At 40.5% G+C, this 16,655-nt stretch overlaps 1 protein-coding gene across 3 annotated transcripts in view; it reads left to right on the top strand.

Moving 5' to 3' along the window:
• SLC9C2 (solute carrier family 9 member C2 (putative)) overlaps positions 1 to 16,655 on the top strand; it is a 93,190-nt gene that overhangs the window by 11,550 nt on the left and 64,985 nt on the right. For all 3 annotated transcript variants that reach the window (XM_045452886.1, XM_045452885.1, XM_045452887.1), the window contains 3 exons: positions 4,764 to 4,929; positions 13,064 to 13,180; positions 14,502 to 14,663. In XM_045452886.1, coding sequence (XP_045308842.1) covers positions 4,764 to 4,929; positions 13,064 to 13,180; positions 14,502 to 14,663 — 445 coding nt within the window. The remainder of the gene's footprint in view (positions 1 to 4,763; positions 4,930 to 13,063; positions 13,181 to 14,501; positions 14,664 to 16,655) is intronic.

Consider the following 16,655-nt stretch of genomic DNA (forward strand, 5'->3'; position numbering starts at 1 on the left):
TTAGGAATCAAAGTAATACTGGCTTCATAGAATGAGTCTGGAAGTTTTCCTTCCCTTTCTATTTCTTGGAATAGCTTGAGAAGGATAGGTATTATCTCTGCTTTAAACGTCTGGTAGAACTCCCCTGGGAAGCCATCTGGTCCTGGACTCTTATTTGTTGGGAGATTTTTGATAACCAATTCAATTTCTTCGCTGGTGATGGGTCTGTTCAAGCTTTCTATTTCCTCCTGATTGAGTTTTGGAAGAGTGTGGGTGTTCAGGAATTTGTCCATTTCTTCCAGGTTGTCCAATTTGTTGGCATATAATTTTTCATAGTATTCCCTGATAATTGTTTGTATCTCTGAGGGATTGGTTGTAATCATTCCATTTTCATTCATGATTTTATCTATTTGGGTCATCTCCCTTTTCTTTTTGAGAAGCCTGGCTAGAGGTTTGTCAATTTTGTTTATTTTTTCAAAAAACCAACTCTTGGTTTTGTTGATCTGCTCTACAGTTTTTTTAGACTCTATATTGTTTATTTCTGCTCTGATCTTTATTATTTCTCTTCTTCTGCTGGGTTTAGGCTGCCTTTGCTGTTCTGCTTCCATTTCCTTTAGGTGTGCTGTTAGATTTTGTATTTGGGATTTTTCTTGTTTCTTGAGATAGGCCTGGATTGCAATGTATTTTCCTCTCAGGACTGCCTTCGCTGCGTCCCAAAGCATTTGGATTGTTGTATTTTCATTTTCATTTGTTTCCATATATTTTTTAATTTCTTCTCTAATTGCCTGGTTGACCCACTCATTCGTTAGTAGGGTGTTCTTTAACCTCCATGCTTTTGGAGGTTTTCCAGACTTTTTTCTGTGGTTGATTTCAAGCTTCATAGCATTGTGGTCTGATAGTATGCATGGTATAATTTCAATTCTGGTAAACTTATGAAGGGCTGTTTTGTGACCCAATATATGATCTATCTTGGAGAATGTTCCATGTGCACTCGAGAAGAAAGTATATTCTGTTGCTTTGGGATGCAGAGTTCTATATATATCTGTCAAGTCCATCTGATCCAATGTCTCATTCAGGGCCCTTGTTTCTTTATTGATCGTGTGTCTAGATGATCTATCCATTTCTGTAAGTGGGGTGTTAAAGTCCCCTGCAATTACCACATTCTTATCAATAAGGTTGCTTATGTTTATGAGTAGTTGTTTTATATATTTGGGGGCTCCGGTATTCGGCGCATAGACATTTATGATTGTTAGCTCTTCCTGATGGATAGACCCTGTAACTATTATATAATGTCCTTCTTCATCTCTTGTTACAGCCTTTAATTTAAAGTCTAGTTTGTCTGATATAAGTATGGCTACTCCAGCTTTCTTTTGGCTTCCAGTAGCATGATAAATAGTTCTCCATCCCCTCACTCTCAATCTAAAGGTGTCCTCAGGTCTAAAATGAGTCTCTTGTAGACAGCAAATAGATGGGTCTTGTTTTTTTATCCATTCTGATACCCTATGTCTTTTGGTTGGCGCATTTAATCCATTTACATTCAGTGTTATTATAGAAAGATACGGGTTTAGAGTCATTGTGATGTCTGTATGTTTTATGCTTGTAGTGATGTCTCTGGTACTTTGTCTCACAGGGTCCCCCTTAGGATCTCTTGTAGGGCTGGTTTAGTGGTGACAAATTCCTTCAGTTTTTGTTTGTTTGGGAAGACCTTTATCTCTCCTTCTATTCTAAATGACAGACTTGCTGGATAAAGGATTCTCGGCTGCATATTTTTTCTGTCTAGCACACTGAAAATCTCGTGCCAATTCTTTCTGGCCTGCCAAGTTTCAAAAGAGAGATCCGTCACGAGTCTTATAGGTCTCCCTTTATATGTGAGGGCACGTTTACCCCTTGCTGCTTTCAGAATTTTCTCTTTATCCTTGTATTTTGCCAGTTTCACTATGATATGTCGTGCAGAAGATCGATTCAAGTTCCGTCTGAAGGGAGTTCTCTGTGCCTCTTGGATTTCAATGCCTTTTTCTTTCCCCAGTTCAGGGAAGTTCTCAGCTATTATTTCTTCAAGTACCCCTTCAACACCTTTCCCTCTCTCTTCCTCCTCTGGGATACCAATTATGCGTATATTATTTCTTTTTAGTGTATCACTTAGTTCTCTAATTTTCCCCTCATACTCCTGGATTTTTTTATCTCTCTTTTTCTCAGCTTCCTCTTTTTCCATAACTTTATCTTCTAGTTCACCTATTCTCTCCTCTGCCTCTTCAATCCGAGCCGTGGTGGTTTCCATTTTGTTTTGCATTTCATTTAAAGCGTTTTTCAGCTCCTCGTGACTGTTCCTTAGTCCCTTGATCTCTGTAGCAAGAGATTCTCTGCTGTCCTCTATACCGTTTTCAAGCCCAGCGATTAATTTTATGACTATTATTCTAAATTCACTTTCTGTTATATTATTTAAATCCTTTTTGATCAGCTCATTAGCTGTTGTTATTTCCTGGAGATTCTTCTGAGGGGAATTCTTCCGCTTGGTCATTTTGGATAGTCCCTGGAGTGGTGAGGACCTGCAGGGCACTTCCCCTGTGCTGTGGTGTATAACTGGAGTTGGTGGGCGGAGTCGCAGTCAGACCTGATGTCTGCCCCCGGCCCACCGCTGGGGCCACAGTCAGACTGGTGTGTGCCTTCTCTTCCCCTCTCCTAGGGGCGGGATTCACTTGGGCGGCGTGGCCCGTCTGGGCTACTTGCACACTGCCAGGCTAGTGATGCTGGGGATCTGGCGTATTAGCTGGGGTGGGTAGGCAAGGTGCACAGGGGTAGGAGGGGTAGGCTTAGCTCGCTTCTCCTTAGGTGATCCACTTCAGGAGGGGCCCTGTGGCAGCGGGAGGGAGTCAGATCCGCTGCCGTTGGTTTGGCTCCGCAGAAGCACAGAGTTGGGTGTTTGCGCGGAGCGAGGAAGTTCCCTGGCAGGAACTGGTTCTTTCTGGGATTTTGGCTGGGGGATGGGCGGGGGAGATGGCGCTGGCGAGCGCCTTTGTTCCCCACCAAGCTGAGCTCTGTCGTCCGGGGGCTCAGCAGCTCTCCCTCCCTTTGTCCTCCAGCCTTCCCACTTTCCAAGCAGAGCCATTAACTTATGACCTCCCAGATGCTAAGTCGCGCTTGCTGTCGGAACACAGTCCGTCAGGCCCCTCCGCTTTTGCTAGCCAGCCTCCGGGGCTCTGCTTGGCCAGTGAGCCGCCCCTCCACCCCGGCTCCCTCCCGCCAGTCCGTGGAGCGCGCACCGCCTCGCTGCCCTTCCTACCCTCTTCTGTGGGCCTCTCGTCTGCGCTTGGCTCCGGCGACTCCGTTCTGCTAATCCTCTGGCAGTTTTCTGGGTTATTTAGGCAGGTGTAGGTGGAATCTAAGTGATCAGCAGGACGCGCGGTGAGCCCATCGTCCTCCTAGGCCGCCATCTTCCCTCCGGTCACAACATTGAATTTCAAATGTCTTAGCCAAGAGAGGGAAACCAGACTCAAAAGGCTACCTATTGTATAATTCTATTCATAGACCTTCCTTCTAGCAAAGCCAAAAGAGTATGTTTGGAGAACAGATCATTTGTTGCCAGGCACTGGGGATAGGGAAAGAAATTAAGTACAAAGGAGGAGCCTAAGGACAATTTTTTTTTTAAGGTGATGGATCTGTTCTCTTTTTTCTTTTTTTAATTTTTTTTTTTCAACGTTTATTTATTTTTGGGACAGAGAGAGACAGAGCATGAACGGGGGAGGGGCAGAGAGAGAGGGAGACACAGAATCGGAAACAGGCTCCAGGCTCTGAGCCATCAGCCCAGAGCCTGACGCGGGGCTCGAACTGCCGGACCGCGAGATCGTGACCTGGCTGAAGTCGGACGCTTAACCGACTGCGCCACCCAGGCGCCCCTGTTCTGTTTCTTAATTGTGGTCATGGTCACATGACTGCATGTGTCTGTCAAGACACCTATAACTCCACATCAAAAGAATGAATTTCACTGCATGTGAATTAAAAATAAGTTAAAAAATCAAAAGAAATCGATTTGGGTTTATTTCTCACATGTAGTTTTGTACTTTGCATTTGCCATGCTTCGCCTTTGCTTCTCCTTCAGCCTTCTCAATCAAGTTGAGTCGGTTTTCGTTATTCTTTAATTCCTTCTTCTTGTTTAAGAGTTTTACATTGTTTCTATTTCTGAGGCAGATGCTGCTAATTGCCCATCTGATATGCATTCTCTCTTTCTCTCATTAACAGAAACTTACTAGATTTTGCTTGGTATAGTGGTGGGCCCAGTGTGAAATATTCTGTTTCTCAGCAGGTGGTAGCTATGTAGCCTCAGAAAATAGTGTGGCTAATGAAATGTGCACAAAAGTTTGTTGAATGAGGCTTCTAGAAAGCCCTTAATAAGAGGGCCAAATCAGCTGGCATGTGGTTTTTGCCCTTTGTTTTTACCTCTCTTTCTGCCTGGAGCCCTGCAGATCAACACTAAGGAAACCAGGAAATGTTTCACACAGAAGCAGGAAACATTTGCATTCCATTTTAAGAACATTTTGATGTTGGGAACTATTAAGCCAGAATGACAACGAGAAAGATTAGTGAATTGTTCTTGTAACAGTAAGATAGAATCTCTTTTGTTTGGAAGGGATGGTTTCTTTGAGGCAGGTAACCCTGAATACCTTTCAAAGTTATTTTTTAGAGTAACTACAAAATGCATAACCAAGGTCTGATTCTTACCTAAGTAAATGTAGTCATGCCATCTTTAAATGTTAAATCTAATACTGTGTTATGAATTGGTTTCACAGGTCTTCCTAACAGGATTAATAAGCTTTGTTGTGGCATTCATCGTAATTGGATATGTCGTTCTGAAATTCAATGAAGAGTCATGGGATTTGCAATCTTGCCTACTCTTTAGCATGACCCTTGGCATTACAGATCCTATTTTTTCTGTGAATTCACTGAAAACTATTGGTATGTCAGATTTATTTCTCTCTCTTACATTTAAAAAAATCTTTATTTATTTTTATTTTTCCAACGTTTATTTATTTTGGGGACAGAGAGAGACAGAGCATGAACGGGGGAGGGGCAGAGAGAGAGGGAGACACAGAATCGGAAACAGGCTTCAGGCTCTGAGCCATCAGTCCAGAGCCCGACGCCGGGCTCGAACTCAGGGACCGTGAGATCGTGACCTGGCTGAAGTCGGACGCTTAACCAACTGCGCCACCCAGGCGCCCCTAAAAAAAAATCTTTAAATATGAAATTTATTGTCAATTTACATTGAAGATACGAGGATAAATTATTTTTCTTTGGATCTTGTTTTGTTTTTGTTTTTTGCACAAATTGTGCATCTGGCAAGTAGATATTTATGCTATTTTTCTTGGCGATGGGGCATTGATGGACTTGAAAGATGCAATGCAAATAAGGCAATCCAAGATCTGGGATAAATACACCAATTGTAATCTCAAAGGATTTTTTTCAAGACGAAAAGTAACCTTTCTAGAAGGTGATAAAAATTAGCATTCTTATTCCATTCCACTGAATTCTAACCCTCAAGGTAGAAACTCTGCCATACCCCCAGTGAAACTCTTCTGAGGCCTTACTGTCTGTTGTTAGAACTGCCTCCCTTTTGGACCAGCTAACGGTAAGCAGGTAGTGGAAGGGTGTGTAGTTTATTTAAAAGATCTTACTATGAGTAAGATCATAGTTTGGCAAACATGTTCAATAATAGCTTAGTCCTGGGGCACCTGGGTGGCTCAGTTGGTTAACTATCTGACTCTTCGTTTTGGCTCAGGACGTGAGAATCGTGAGATGGAGCCCGAGCATCGGGTTCTGCATGGACAGTGTGGAGCCTGACCCTCTCCTGCTTGTATGCTCTCTCTCTCTCTCTCTCTCAAAATAAATAAACTTAAAAAAGAAAGTAATAGCTTATTCCCAAGAGGGTTTGGGGACCTTCAGTACTTCCCCTCTTATTTGGTAAAAGATGATTTCACTTGGAAATATCCCCCTGTTGTCATGTTTTATTAACACAGCGGTAAAAAACATGAAATGGTTAGGTGCTCTGGTTTCAGTTTTTGATGAAGAAATATTTTCCTAACCACTTTTAAGGTATTGGTTATATTTAATGGAAATATATTGCCTTATGATTGGAACTGGAAACCTCCAACCAATCCGATAAGTGATATTCCCATTACACCCATTTACACCTGCTATTGGGAGAACATCGATTTTTAAGGTGGGAATACCCTAAATTGTCCTATTTCTCGAAGAGTCTGATCCTGTCCTCTTTTCTCTCTATTTTCTTGAGAGGGAGAGAGAGACAGAGCATGAGCAGTGGAGGGCCAGAGAGAGAGGGGGACACAGAATTCAAAGTAGGCTCCAGGCTCCAAGCTGTCAGCACAGAGCCCGACGCTGGACTTGAACTCATGAACCTTGAGATCATGACCTGAGCCGAAGCTGGACACTTAACCGACTGAGCCACCCAGGCGCTCCGTTTCTCTATTTTCTAAGTACAATCTTTTTTTTCTATTTTTCCTTTACTTATCTTTCTCTTTCGGCCATTTGTATTTCCCAATTGTTTTATTCACCTCATTTTTTCCCTGCTCCCTTTTCTGAAACTCTTGACTATAAGTGCCTATAACAAACTATAAACTTTAATTATTTACTGCAGTTTCTATATTCAATTTTTTTCCAAAAAAAGAAGTATAATAGAAAGTCTTCTATTTCTTTTTTTTTTAATTTTTAAAATTTATTTTTATTTTTATTTTTTGCGAGAGAGAGCACACACACGCACAAATGGGGTAGGAAGAGAGAAGGAGAGAGAGAATACCAAGCAGGCTCCACGCTGTGTGTGTAGCCTGACACAGGGTTCGATCTCACAACTTTGAGATCATGATCTGAGCCAAAATCAAGAGTCAAATGCTTAATCTACTGGGCTACCCAAGTGCCCCGAAAGTCTTCTATTTTTTAAAAAGAAAAACTAGTGGGGGTATTTGGCTCTTAGTTAATATTTTCTTTATGTCATTAATGCTCAAGGTGGTGCATGGGTTTTGGATCCAATAACAATTTTTCCTAATAAGACAAATTTGACTCATTTTTTTTTGGGGGGGGGGGAATAAATATCACTCTTGCTTATTTATGGTTTTGGCAGAGTCACCATATAGGCAATATATGTGAATTAGATAAATGGTTCTTTCTTCAAAACAGTTTACTTCTAATTGTCATAGTAATTTTTTAAGGAAAAATATTTTCTGCCATATGCCTAAAATTATCGTAATATACAAAACTAGTTCCTACAATGCAAATAGTGCTTCTTTTGATGTGATACCCTTGGGTACCGTAAATCCTGCACAGTCTGGGTGGCCTGACCTGCTGGAAAAAGTAGTGGATATTCACATGCAAGTGAAAAGGAACTTGTCTGTTCATTACCTGTTTGAAAAGAATGCATTGGGCTCAAACAATTTTTACTTTGAAACAAATCTGGAAATTTACAACACAGGACACAAAAGATATTGTAAAGGATGCAGAGAAAGGGGAACATTTTTGTCCTGTTAGTGGGAATGCAAATTGGTGCAGCCACTCTGGAAAACAGTATGGAGTTTTCTCAAAAAGTTAAAAATAGAACCACCCTACAATGCAGCAATTCCATTACTTGGTATTTATCCAAAGGATATAAAAATACTGATTTGAAAGGGCACATGCACCCTGTGTTTATAGCAGCATTATCAACAATAGCCAAATTATGCAAAGAACCCAAATGTCCATCAACTAGGTAAAGATGTAAGATATAGATATCATGGAACATTACTCAGCCACCAGAAAGAATCTTTCCATTTGCAACAATGTGGATGGAGCTAGACTGTATTATGCTAAGTGAAATAAGTCAGTCAGAGAAAGACAAATACCATGTGATTTTACTCATGTGGAATTTAAGAAACAAAATGGATGAACATAGGGGAAAGAACATAGAGGGAGGCAACCCATAAGAGACTCTTAACCGTAGAGAACAAACTGAGGGTTGCTGGAGCGGAGGTGGGTGGGGGGAAGAGCCAAATTGGGGATGGGTATTAAGGAGGGCATTTGTTGGGATGAACGCTGGGTGTTATATATAAGTGATGAATTGCTAAATTCTACTCCTGAAACTAATATACACTATATGTTAACTAAAATTTAAATAAAAACATGAAATATTTTTTAAAAACCCAAAAAGCAAATCTGAAATAGGACCTTGTAAAGGAATAAAACAAAGTTTTGGTATGATCTCAATTGAGTAAAAAGTTTATACGCTTACAAAAGACTTCAACATTAAAGTTGTATCTGAGCTGTGAAGCTGTTAGGTGGCTTTTGTTTTATTCTTTCCTTTTTCACATTTTTCAGTGAATTAGTGAGTATAAGTTCTACATTATGAGGGAGTAATTCTTGTGGTATTTTGCCATTAAACACAACTACAAGGCAAATTCAATGCTTCATACTTCAGACCTTGCATTTTACTTGTTCCAGGTTGGGTGCCTGAATTTGAGGGAAGGGTAAAAGGAATTCATGAACAGCTAAATCAAATGTGCTAATAATCTCTAAATCTGTTTTGCCAGCATTTTTTTGTGGCTTCTGTCACAGTCAAAGCTAGCAACAAGTAGTAAACTGAATATTGGTTAGCAACCCTCTTGGGAGCTTCCCAGATGCAGTTTGAAACTGACCCCCATATGCAGAGGGGAGGGAGAGACTGAAGAAAGAGGCAGGTTGGTAGGTTTTTATAAGCAGAAGAAACTTACATACAAGGCTTGTCTTGGGTAGCAACAAGATGAAAGCATCCCTGCTCCTGCACTCCACATCTTAAAACGTATGTATTGGCCTCAACAGAGTCCAGTCATGTACGCTGTGCGGGGGTTCTGAACACCCATCACTATCTCAAGGCCGTGTCCTTGGATCAGCCTCTGGGAGCAGGAAAGGCAAGTGGAGCTCACATTCCACTTGCTGAGGAGGGGCTGAGGAGCCTCTAATCACCCAATCATTCCACTTGCTGAGGAGGGGCTGAGGAGCCTCTAATCACCTCCAAGTCAGCAGGTCAACTGCCAGTCATATCTTCGTTCCCCAACAACGAGAGGATTATAACTTATCTTGCCATTTGCTTTCTTTATTGGCTACAATAATGAAGCAAGAAGAACAGAAATAAACAGCCTGATCCACAGGCAGACACTGAGTAATTAGAAATTCTGTATAATCCTGTATATCCTATCATTCAGGAGACTTTGGGAAAGATGGATAGAATCTGAATATTCTGATGTTTCATATCCTCAGATCAAACACTGGAAAGCAGAGATTTTCTTTCTTTCAAACTACATATAGTGTTCTAGAAATAATAATAATAATAAAATAATAATAATAATACCCCAGCTATATATATTTAATTATTATGTGTTTCAAAAACACCAAAAGAAAAAAATTAGAATTTTAATCAGATCCAGTTCTGTTTGGATTTTTAAAAAAGTGTCACCGTGATCATTTTGAATTTGATGCAATGGGATTATATTAAACAGATGCTTTTAGAAAATATGTAGTTTTGCAATCCTTTCTTTATCAATTTTTAATTATATTAGGATGCATAATGTACTATTGTGTGTCATATGTTCTTAAATTTGGGGATTATGCCAGCTCCACAAACTCATCAGGGACACTGGGTCTCTCTGTTTATATATTCCTGTGGATATGGGGAAGGAAAACTCTTGAAGGAGCAGAGGGAACAACCCCTTTCATGTTTGTCACAGCCAGAGTGGAAAAACTTCATAATTCATGGGACATCAAGTAGAGGCCTTAGTAGCAGGGAAATTTTCCTTTAAACTAAAGGCTGCTCTGGTACTCTGTAGCAAAGCCTAAAAGCAAGTTATAAAAGGTTAAGCTATTTCCAAGTAATAACTGCTCTAGAACAAAAAATATTTATAGGAATACAAAAATATACAGCACCTAGTAAGGTAAAATATACACTTCTGTCATGTGTAATAAAAAATTAGCAGGCATGCAAAGGAGCAGGAAAATATGAGTCATAAAAAGTACAAAATAATAAGTAGAAACAGATGCAGTAATGAGGCAGATGGTAGAATTACTAGATACAAACATTAAAGCAGTTATTGTAACTCTATTCTGTAGATTCAAAAAATTAGAGGAAGGTTTAAGGCGGGGGTAAAACTTACTCCTGTCATCTTGTGAGAGCCCATTGTTAAATAACCACAAATTTTGCAAGCCAGTTGTTAAACCATCACTAACTTAAAATTGGCTATGATGGAAGTATTTATACATGGAATTGGCAAATGCTACAAATCAGGTGTTTTTGTTTTTGTTTTAATTTTGGAGAGGTGGTTTATCAGCATACCACTGGTAGATATAAAAAAAGACCTAAATCAAACTTCTAGAGATGAAAAACACAATACCTAAGGCAAAAATTCCACTGGATGGAAGTAGATTAGACACTGTAAAAGAAAGTATTAGTGAACTTGAAGGGGCAGCAATAGAAACTATCCAAAACAAAGCACATGGAGAAAATAAGTGAAAAGAACATTAGTGAACCGTGGGACAACTTCAAGTGGTTTGATATACAAGTCCCCAAAAAAGAGGAGAGAGAGTGGGAGAAACAAAAAAATACTTGAAGAAATAATGGATGAAAAATTCTGAATCAAGAAGCTCAACCTACATGAACCCAAGAGACATAAAACTACACTATGACATATAAAAATCAAGTTCCTAAAAATATCTTAAAGGCAGACAGAAGGGGAGACACATTATATACAGAGGAACAAAAATAATAATGACTTCTTTTCAGAAACAACGCAAATGAGAAGATGGTGGAACAACGTTTTTAAAGTACTAAAATAAAAACTTAGAATCCTCAGTGGAAATATATTTGAAAAGCAAAGGTAAAACACCTTCTTAAACATACTGAAACTAAAAGAATTTATCATTAGCAGATCCTCACTATTAAAAGATAATAAAGGAAGTCAGGAAGAATGAAACTGGTACCAAATAGAAATTTGGATCTACATAAAGGAATGAAAAGCCCTGTAATTGGTAAACATATGGGAAAATATTTTTTTCATATTTTTATTTTTATTAGAAAATTTTTTTCTAATGTTTATTCATTTATTTGAGAGACAGAGAGAGACAGAGCATGAGTGGGGGAGGGACAGAGAGAGAGAGAGAGAGAGAGAGAGACAGAATCCGAAGCAGGCTCCGGGCTCTGAGCTGTCAGCACAGAGCCTGGTGTGGGGCTCAAACTCATGAACCTGTAGATCATGACCTGAGCCAAGTCGGCCGCTTAACTGACTGAGCCACCCAGGTGCCCCTGACTTTTTTTTCTTATTTTTAAATCTATTTAAAGTATAATATTTAAAGCAACAATGATAGCAATCTACCTTGGGTTTTATTTCTCTGCTCCTCCATTCTTTGTGTGTGGCTTCTACTCTCAGGATCACAAGTTGGCTGCTAAAGTTCCAGTCATCACACCCACATTTCTTTTTTTTTTTTTTTTTTTTTAAAGTTTATTTATTTTTGGGACAGAGAGAGACAGAGCATGAACGGGGGAGGGGCAGAGAGAGAGGGAGACACAGAATCGGAAACAGGCTCCAGGCTCTGAGCCATCAGCCCAGAGCCCGACGCGGGGCTCGAACTCACGGACTGCGAGATCGTGACCTGGCTGAAGTCGGACGCTTAACCGACTGCGCCACCCAGGCGCCCCCACACCCACATTTCAGGCAAGGAGAAGAGGAAAAGGGCAAGGGACAGAGAGATGCTTCTTTCAACCAAGTCACTTCTCCCTCCAAGAAATTTCCCCAGAGTCCAACTTGGTAACTTCCACTTATATCTCAGTGGCTACTCTTTGAAGCCCAGGATGTGAGGGGAAATGGTCATTTTGCTGAACACAGTGCCACCCTGGATAAAACCAGTTTTGTTACCAAGAACAGAGGATGGATACTGGTTGGGCGAGTACCAGTCACTATCACCCTACTCATAAGTTGTGTATCACTAAGCAATTAATTTGATTATATTTTCCATTAAACTTAACTACTTGTGGATGCTAAGTGCCAATAAGATTTTGTACTGAATTAAAATTTTTTAAAAACAGCTTTTTTGAAATATAATCCATGTACCATAAAATTTATCCTTCTAAAGTGTACACTTCAGTGATCTATAATATATTTACAGAGTTATACAACCATCATCACCATCTAATTTTAGAACTTTTTTTTTTTTGAGAGAGAGAGCACACGAGCAGGGGAGAGGGGCCGAGGGAGAGAGAGAGAGAGAGAGAGAGATGGTCTTAAGCAGGCTCCACACTGGGTGTGATCTCATGACTGTGAGGTGAAATCCAGAGTCAGACACCTAACTGACTGAGGTACCCAGACACCCCTGGAGCAGTTTTATCACCATCAAAGAAATCTCCTGGCCATTAGCAGTCACATCTAATTCCCCTATTCCAAGCCCCTGGCAACCAACCACTAATCTACTTTCTGTCTATAGATTTGCCTATTCTGGACATTTCATACAAGTCAAACCATACAATATGTGTTTCTTGTGTTTGTCTTCTTTCCCTTTTTATAATGTTTTCAAGGTTCATCCATGCTGTAACATGTATCAATCAGTACTTCCTTCTTTTCTGTGGCTGAATAATTTGACTATTACAAATAATGCTGCTATGAACATTCATGTAAAATTGTGTGGACAGAGGTTTTCAATTCTCTTGAGCATATGTCTAGAAGTAGAATCGCTGGGTCATCCTTTGTACTTATTTCTAAAATGTGATTTTTGTGGAGTCGAATGACTTCTGTTTATTCAAGCTAAATATTGTGTCACGCTGAGAAGTACTTTGTCTCATTCTAAAACTCAAGCATGGTTTGAGGCCATGGACACTTCAGAGAATGCTATTGTCATGTTCCCTTGTCGTTGGAGATATAAAAAAAAGCACATGGAGAAATTAAAAATGGTGGTTGCCTTACAGACCCATCCCAGTCATGGCTGTTTTCTTTTTGTCAGCATATTCCTTCTCTTTTATTTTTGTGTTTCCTGTGCAAGAGCATCATTTTCATGTACCAAATTAAATTACATTTTATATTTCCTTTTCCAGGCATTTCCAAAATGTATACTCATATCATAAGAGGAGAATCAATGATAATTTGTGGCTTCACATCCATACTTTTTGGACTTTTTCGGAACAACTTACTCCACATTTCCATACTTAGAGGTAAGAGCATTTATTTTCCTGTGAACATTTTCTAAGATGTGAGTGCATTATTAAAAATTGTTTATTTATTTATTTTGAGAAAGAGAGAGTAAGTGTGCATGAGACAGAGGGGCAGAGAGAGAATCCCAGGCAGTTTCCACATTGTCAGCACAGAGCCCAACGTGGACCTTGATCTCACAGACAGTGAGGTCATGACCTGAGCTGAAATCAAGAGTTGGACGCTTAACTGACTGAGCCACCCAGGTGCCCCTCCTCTGCATATTTTCTAAAATCATTCTTCTATGATGCATTTCAATTCACACCAAAGTTAAAATACATTCAAGATGTCTTAACTTTACTGCATTCTCTATATTTTACTTTTGGACCAGTTAAAATAGCATATATCAGATAACAAGAAAATAATTACCATATATATGTTTTCTTGGACGGTATGGGGGAAAGAATGGTAAAAAAATGATTTAGTTTCTCTCCCCACCACACACACATCATCTGGCTCAAAGTAACTGCTTTCCTGGATCAATCTGGATCTCAGTGAGTGGATGTTAAGAATTGATTAGGGGCACCTGGGTGCCTTAGTGGGTAGAGCATCTGACTCTTGATCTCAGGGTCATGAATTCAAGCCCCAACGTTGGTGTGGAGCCTACTTAAAAAAAGAAAAAAAAAATGGACTTGATCCTGGATTTGAGCCTGAGGGTGAAGGCAGAATGTGATAGTTTTAGGAGGAGAGAGGTCCTAAAGGAGAAAGAAATATTGGTGATAAAGAGGGGTGTGCAGTGCTTCTCAATGGGGAGCTATAGGCATTTGGGGTGGGACAATCTTTGTTATTTAGGACTGACCTTGGCATTGTCTGACACCCGCTCGCTGACTGCCATTGTTGCCCCCAGTTTTGGTGACTACAGAAAATTTCTCTTCTCCATTTCCCAAATGCCCTTGGGCTGGGGGTCACAAATGGACTTCAGATTGGTGGGGACCCTGGACACGATTTGCTTGGCCCTAATATAGTGTGTAAACAGTTTGAATTTGGATGTTTTTTTGGTCAGAGATTCACTTTCTAGTTTGTTACAGGCTTTTCACTTGCCTGGCTTCTGAGGACATTTGAGTCTGCTCTTCCTGGATAAGCAAACCTCAAGCTACAGACCATTAGGGAAATGTCCCCAGAAAGTCTGTTTTACCAGGCTTTCCTGAAACTCCCACTTGCTGAAGGACAAGGTCCCCATTCAAAATCTCAAAAGCAAACCAAAGCACATAGACCTATCTGCCATCAATGAAAGAAACGAAAGCTACAGTTCAACTTCTGTTCTTTCTTATTTTCTTTTTCTAGACTTACATGTAATCACGGGCCTCTGCTTGGGCATCTTTGGAAGCATAATATGTGGATATTCGTGTGCAAGAATCATTCAGTTTATATTGACTGACCTCTTTAGCAATACACTAACTAGTGTCATTCTTTGCATTTCAATGGTGTACCTGACTTTCTACGTTGGTAAGGCAGAAACGAATACAAAAAAATGCTGCCCTCAAAGTGAATTTTATGTACTTTTCTTCTTCGTTGATCTTGAATCGTTTGCTTCTTCCTAACTGCTTCCCCCTTGTCGCAGCCCCTCTGTGCATCTTGTCATGTTATTCTTCTGCTACTTCTAGCTCTTTCCTACTCTCTCTTAACATCTCCTTAATTTCAACCTCACGTCCCTTCCCTTTGCATTATTTCTCTATGTAATTACTCTCTTGCTCTTTTTTTTTAATTAAAAAATGTTTATTTATTTTGAGAGAGAGAGTAAGCAAGGGAGGTGCAGAGAGAGAGAGAATCCCAAGCAGGCTCTGCACTGTCAGCGCAGAGCCCAGCTAAGGGCTCAAATCCACCAACCACGAGATCATGACTGGGCCAAAATCAAGAGTTGGACACTTAATTGCCTGAGCCACCCAGGCACCCCTCCCCTCTCTTGTTCTTTTTGAACTCCACCTTTTGACCTTACATTTAGTCATTGGCAGTCCCCTGGAATCAGCTCAGTGCTGATTCCTGCTCTGACCCTTAGCAACCCATCTCTAAAATGAGAGAACCAGGAGAGATGCTCCTGAGGTCTTTGCAGCTCAGCTGCCTTTCATTCCATGGGCTTCACAATGAGGGGCCTGTAGGAATGGTGGCCCTCACCAGAGGCTAGGAGGCAGGAGAGTAGAGGGAGAAATCAGGTAGGTATACCTGTATCTGGAAAAGAAGCAGGAAAGTAGAATAATCGTAGGAGTCAAAGTGCCTAACTGGTAGACCTGCAATAATTTGCTAGTTTAGTCCAGTGGGATTGGCAATTAAGGATTTTTACTAGCCTGATTGAGCTAACCAGTCCCCAAGAGCCATAGCAACTGCATCGAAACAGTCAAATCCTGCTTCTGCTCTCACCCCACATAGTGGGGCAACTTACACCCATGAAAGACCTGAAGCATCAAAAGCTTAATTACTCTTGTCATCTCCAGTTACCTAAAAGCTCTGCTTCCGCTCTAGGTAGATTGCCACCTGGGACTTGCTTACTGCCCTGAACCAGTAAAAGTACAGAAGGCGTTCACTGAATGGTCATTTCCTTCAGATTCCTAATTTTCTTTTTTTTTTTTTTTTTTTCTTCTCCCTGTGAAACTTTTATGGATGCCTTAAATATCTGGAGAAAAAAATTTTTTAAATTAGTATTTCCATTTCTTCCACCAGATCATGAGTTCCTTGATGTGGAGGCTCTTTTTCATCTTTTTATTTATTCTCTTTTTTGTGTTCTCCCAGCCAACCCCAGTGCTTCCTATATGCCTGAAAGTAATTTGACACATGTTGGTTGAATACACTGATACTAGTCCTTGAAGCGTTTTGGAGTTAGGCAGACTTGAATTCAACCCCCATCTCCACAATTTATTAGCTTGCTGACCTTGGAATATTACTTAACCTCTCTAAGCTTTAGTTTTCTTATCTATAAAAGTGATATAGAAACACCTAGCCTATAGGGGTACTCTTGGCACTAACAAGATAATGTATGTCCAATGACTTGCTCATGCCGATAGGCTGGAGACAGCTCTTAGCCGCTTGTGAGAGCTGACTGTACACATCTCTTTCACAGCTCTGTTCAGGTGACATCATGTTGAAATTGGTCATATTGCGAGTATTTACACCATGGAAATTGACAGACACTGTCCATCAGGGACTTTTAAAAACTCGTTTAACCTCCAGAGAGCTGCTTTTAAACATTTACTAGCTCACCACTGAACTCAAGTTCGGGCAGCTAACAAACGTTGGTTCCCTTCCACTTTCCTTCTGAAAGAGGGAGGTGCTTCTGGTCAGTGCTTGGGAGGCCTGGACTAGATTGTCCCTTTCAGTCTCAGGAGAAACCACTGCTGAGGGAGGCTTGATGTTGGACCTGTGGCCTCGGGAACTTGTGAGGCAATAAATTCCTGTTGTTTAAGATAGTTTGTGGAACTCTTTTTCAGTAGCGCCAGGAAACCGATA

Source organism: Leopardus geoffroyi, chromosome C3 (assembly GCF_018350155.1).
Source record: "Leopardus geoffroyi isolate Oge1 chromosome C3, O.geoffroyi_Oge1_pat1.0, whole genome shotgun sequence".
In the NCBI taxonomy this organism is placed as follows: Eukaryota; Metazoa; Chordata; class Mammalia; order Carnivora; family Felidae; genus Leopardus; species Leopardus geoffroyi.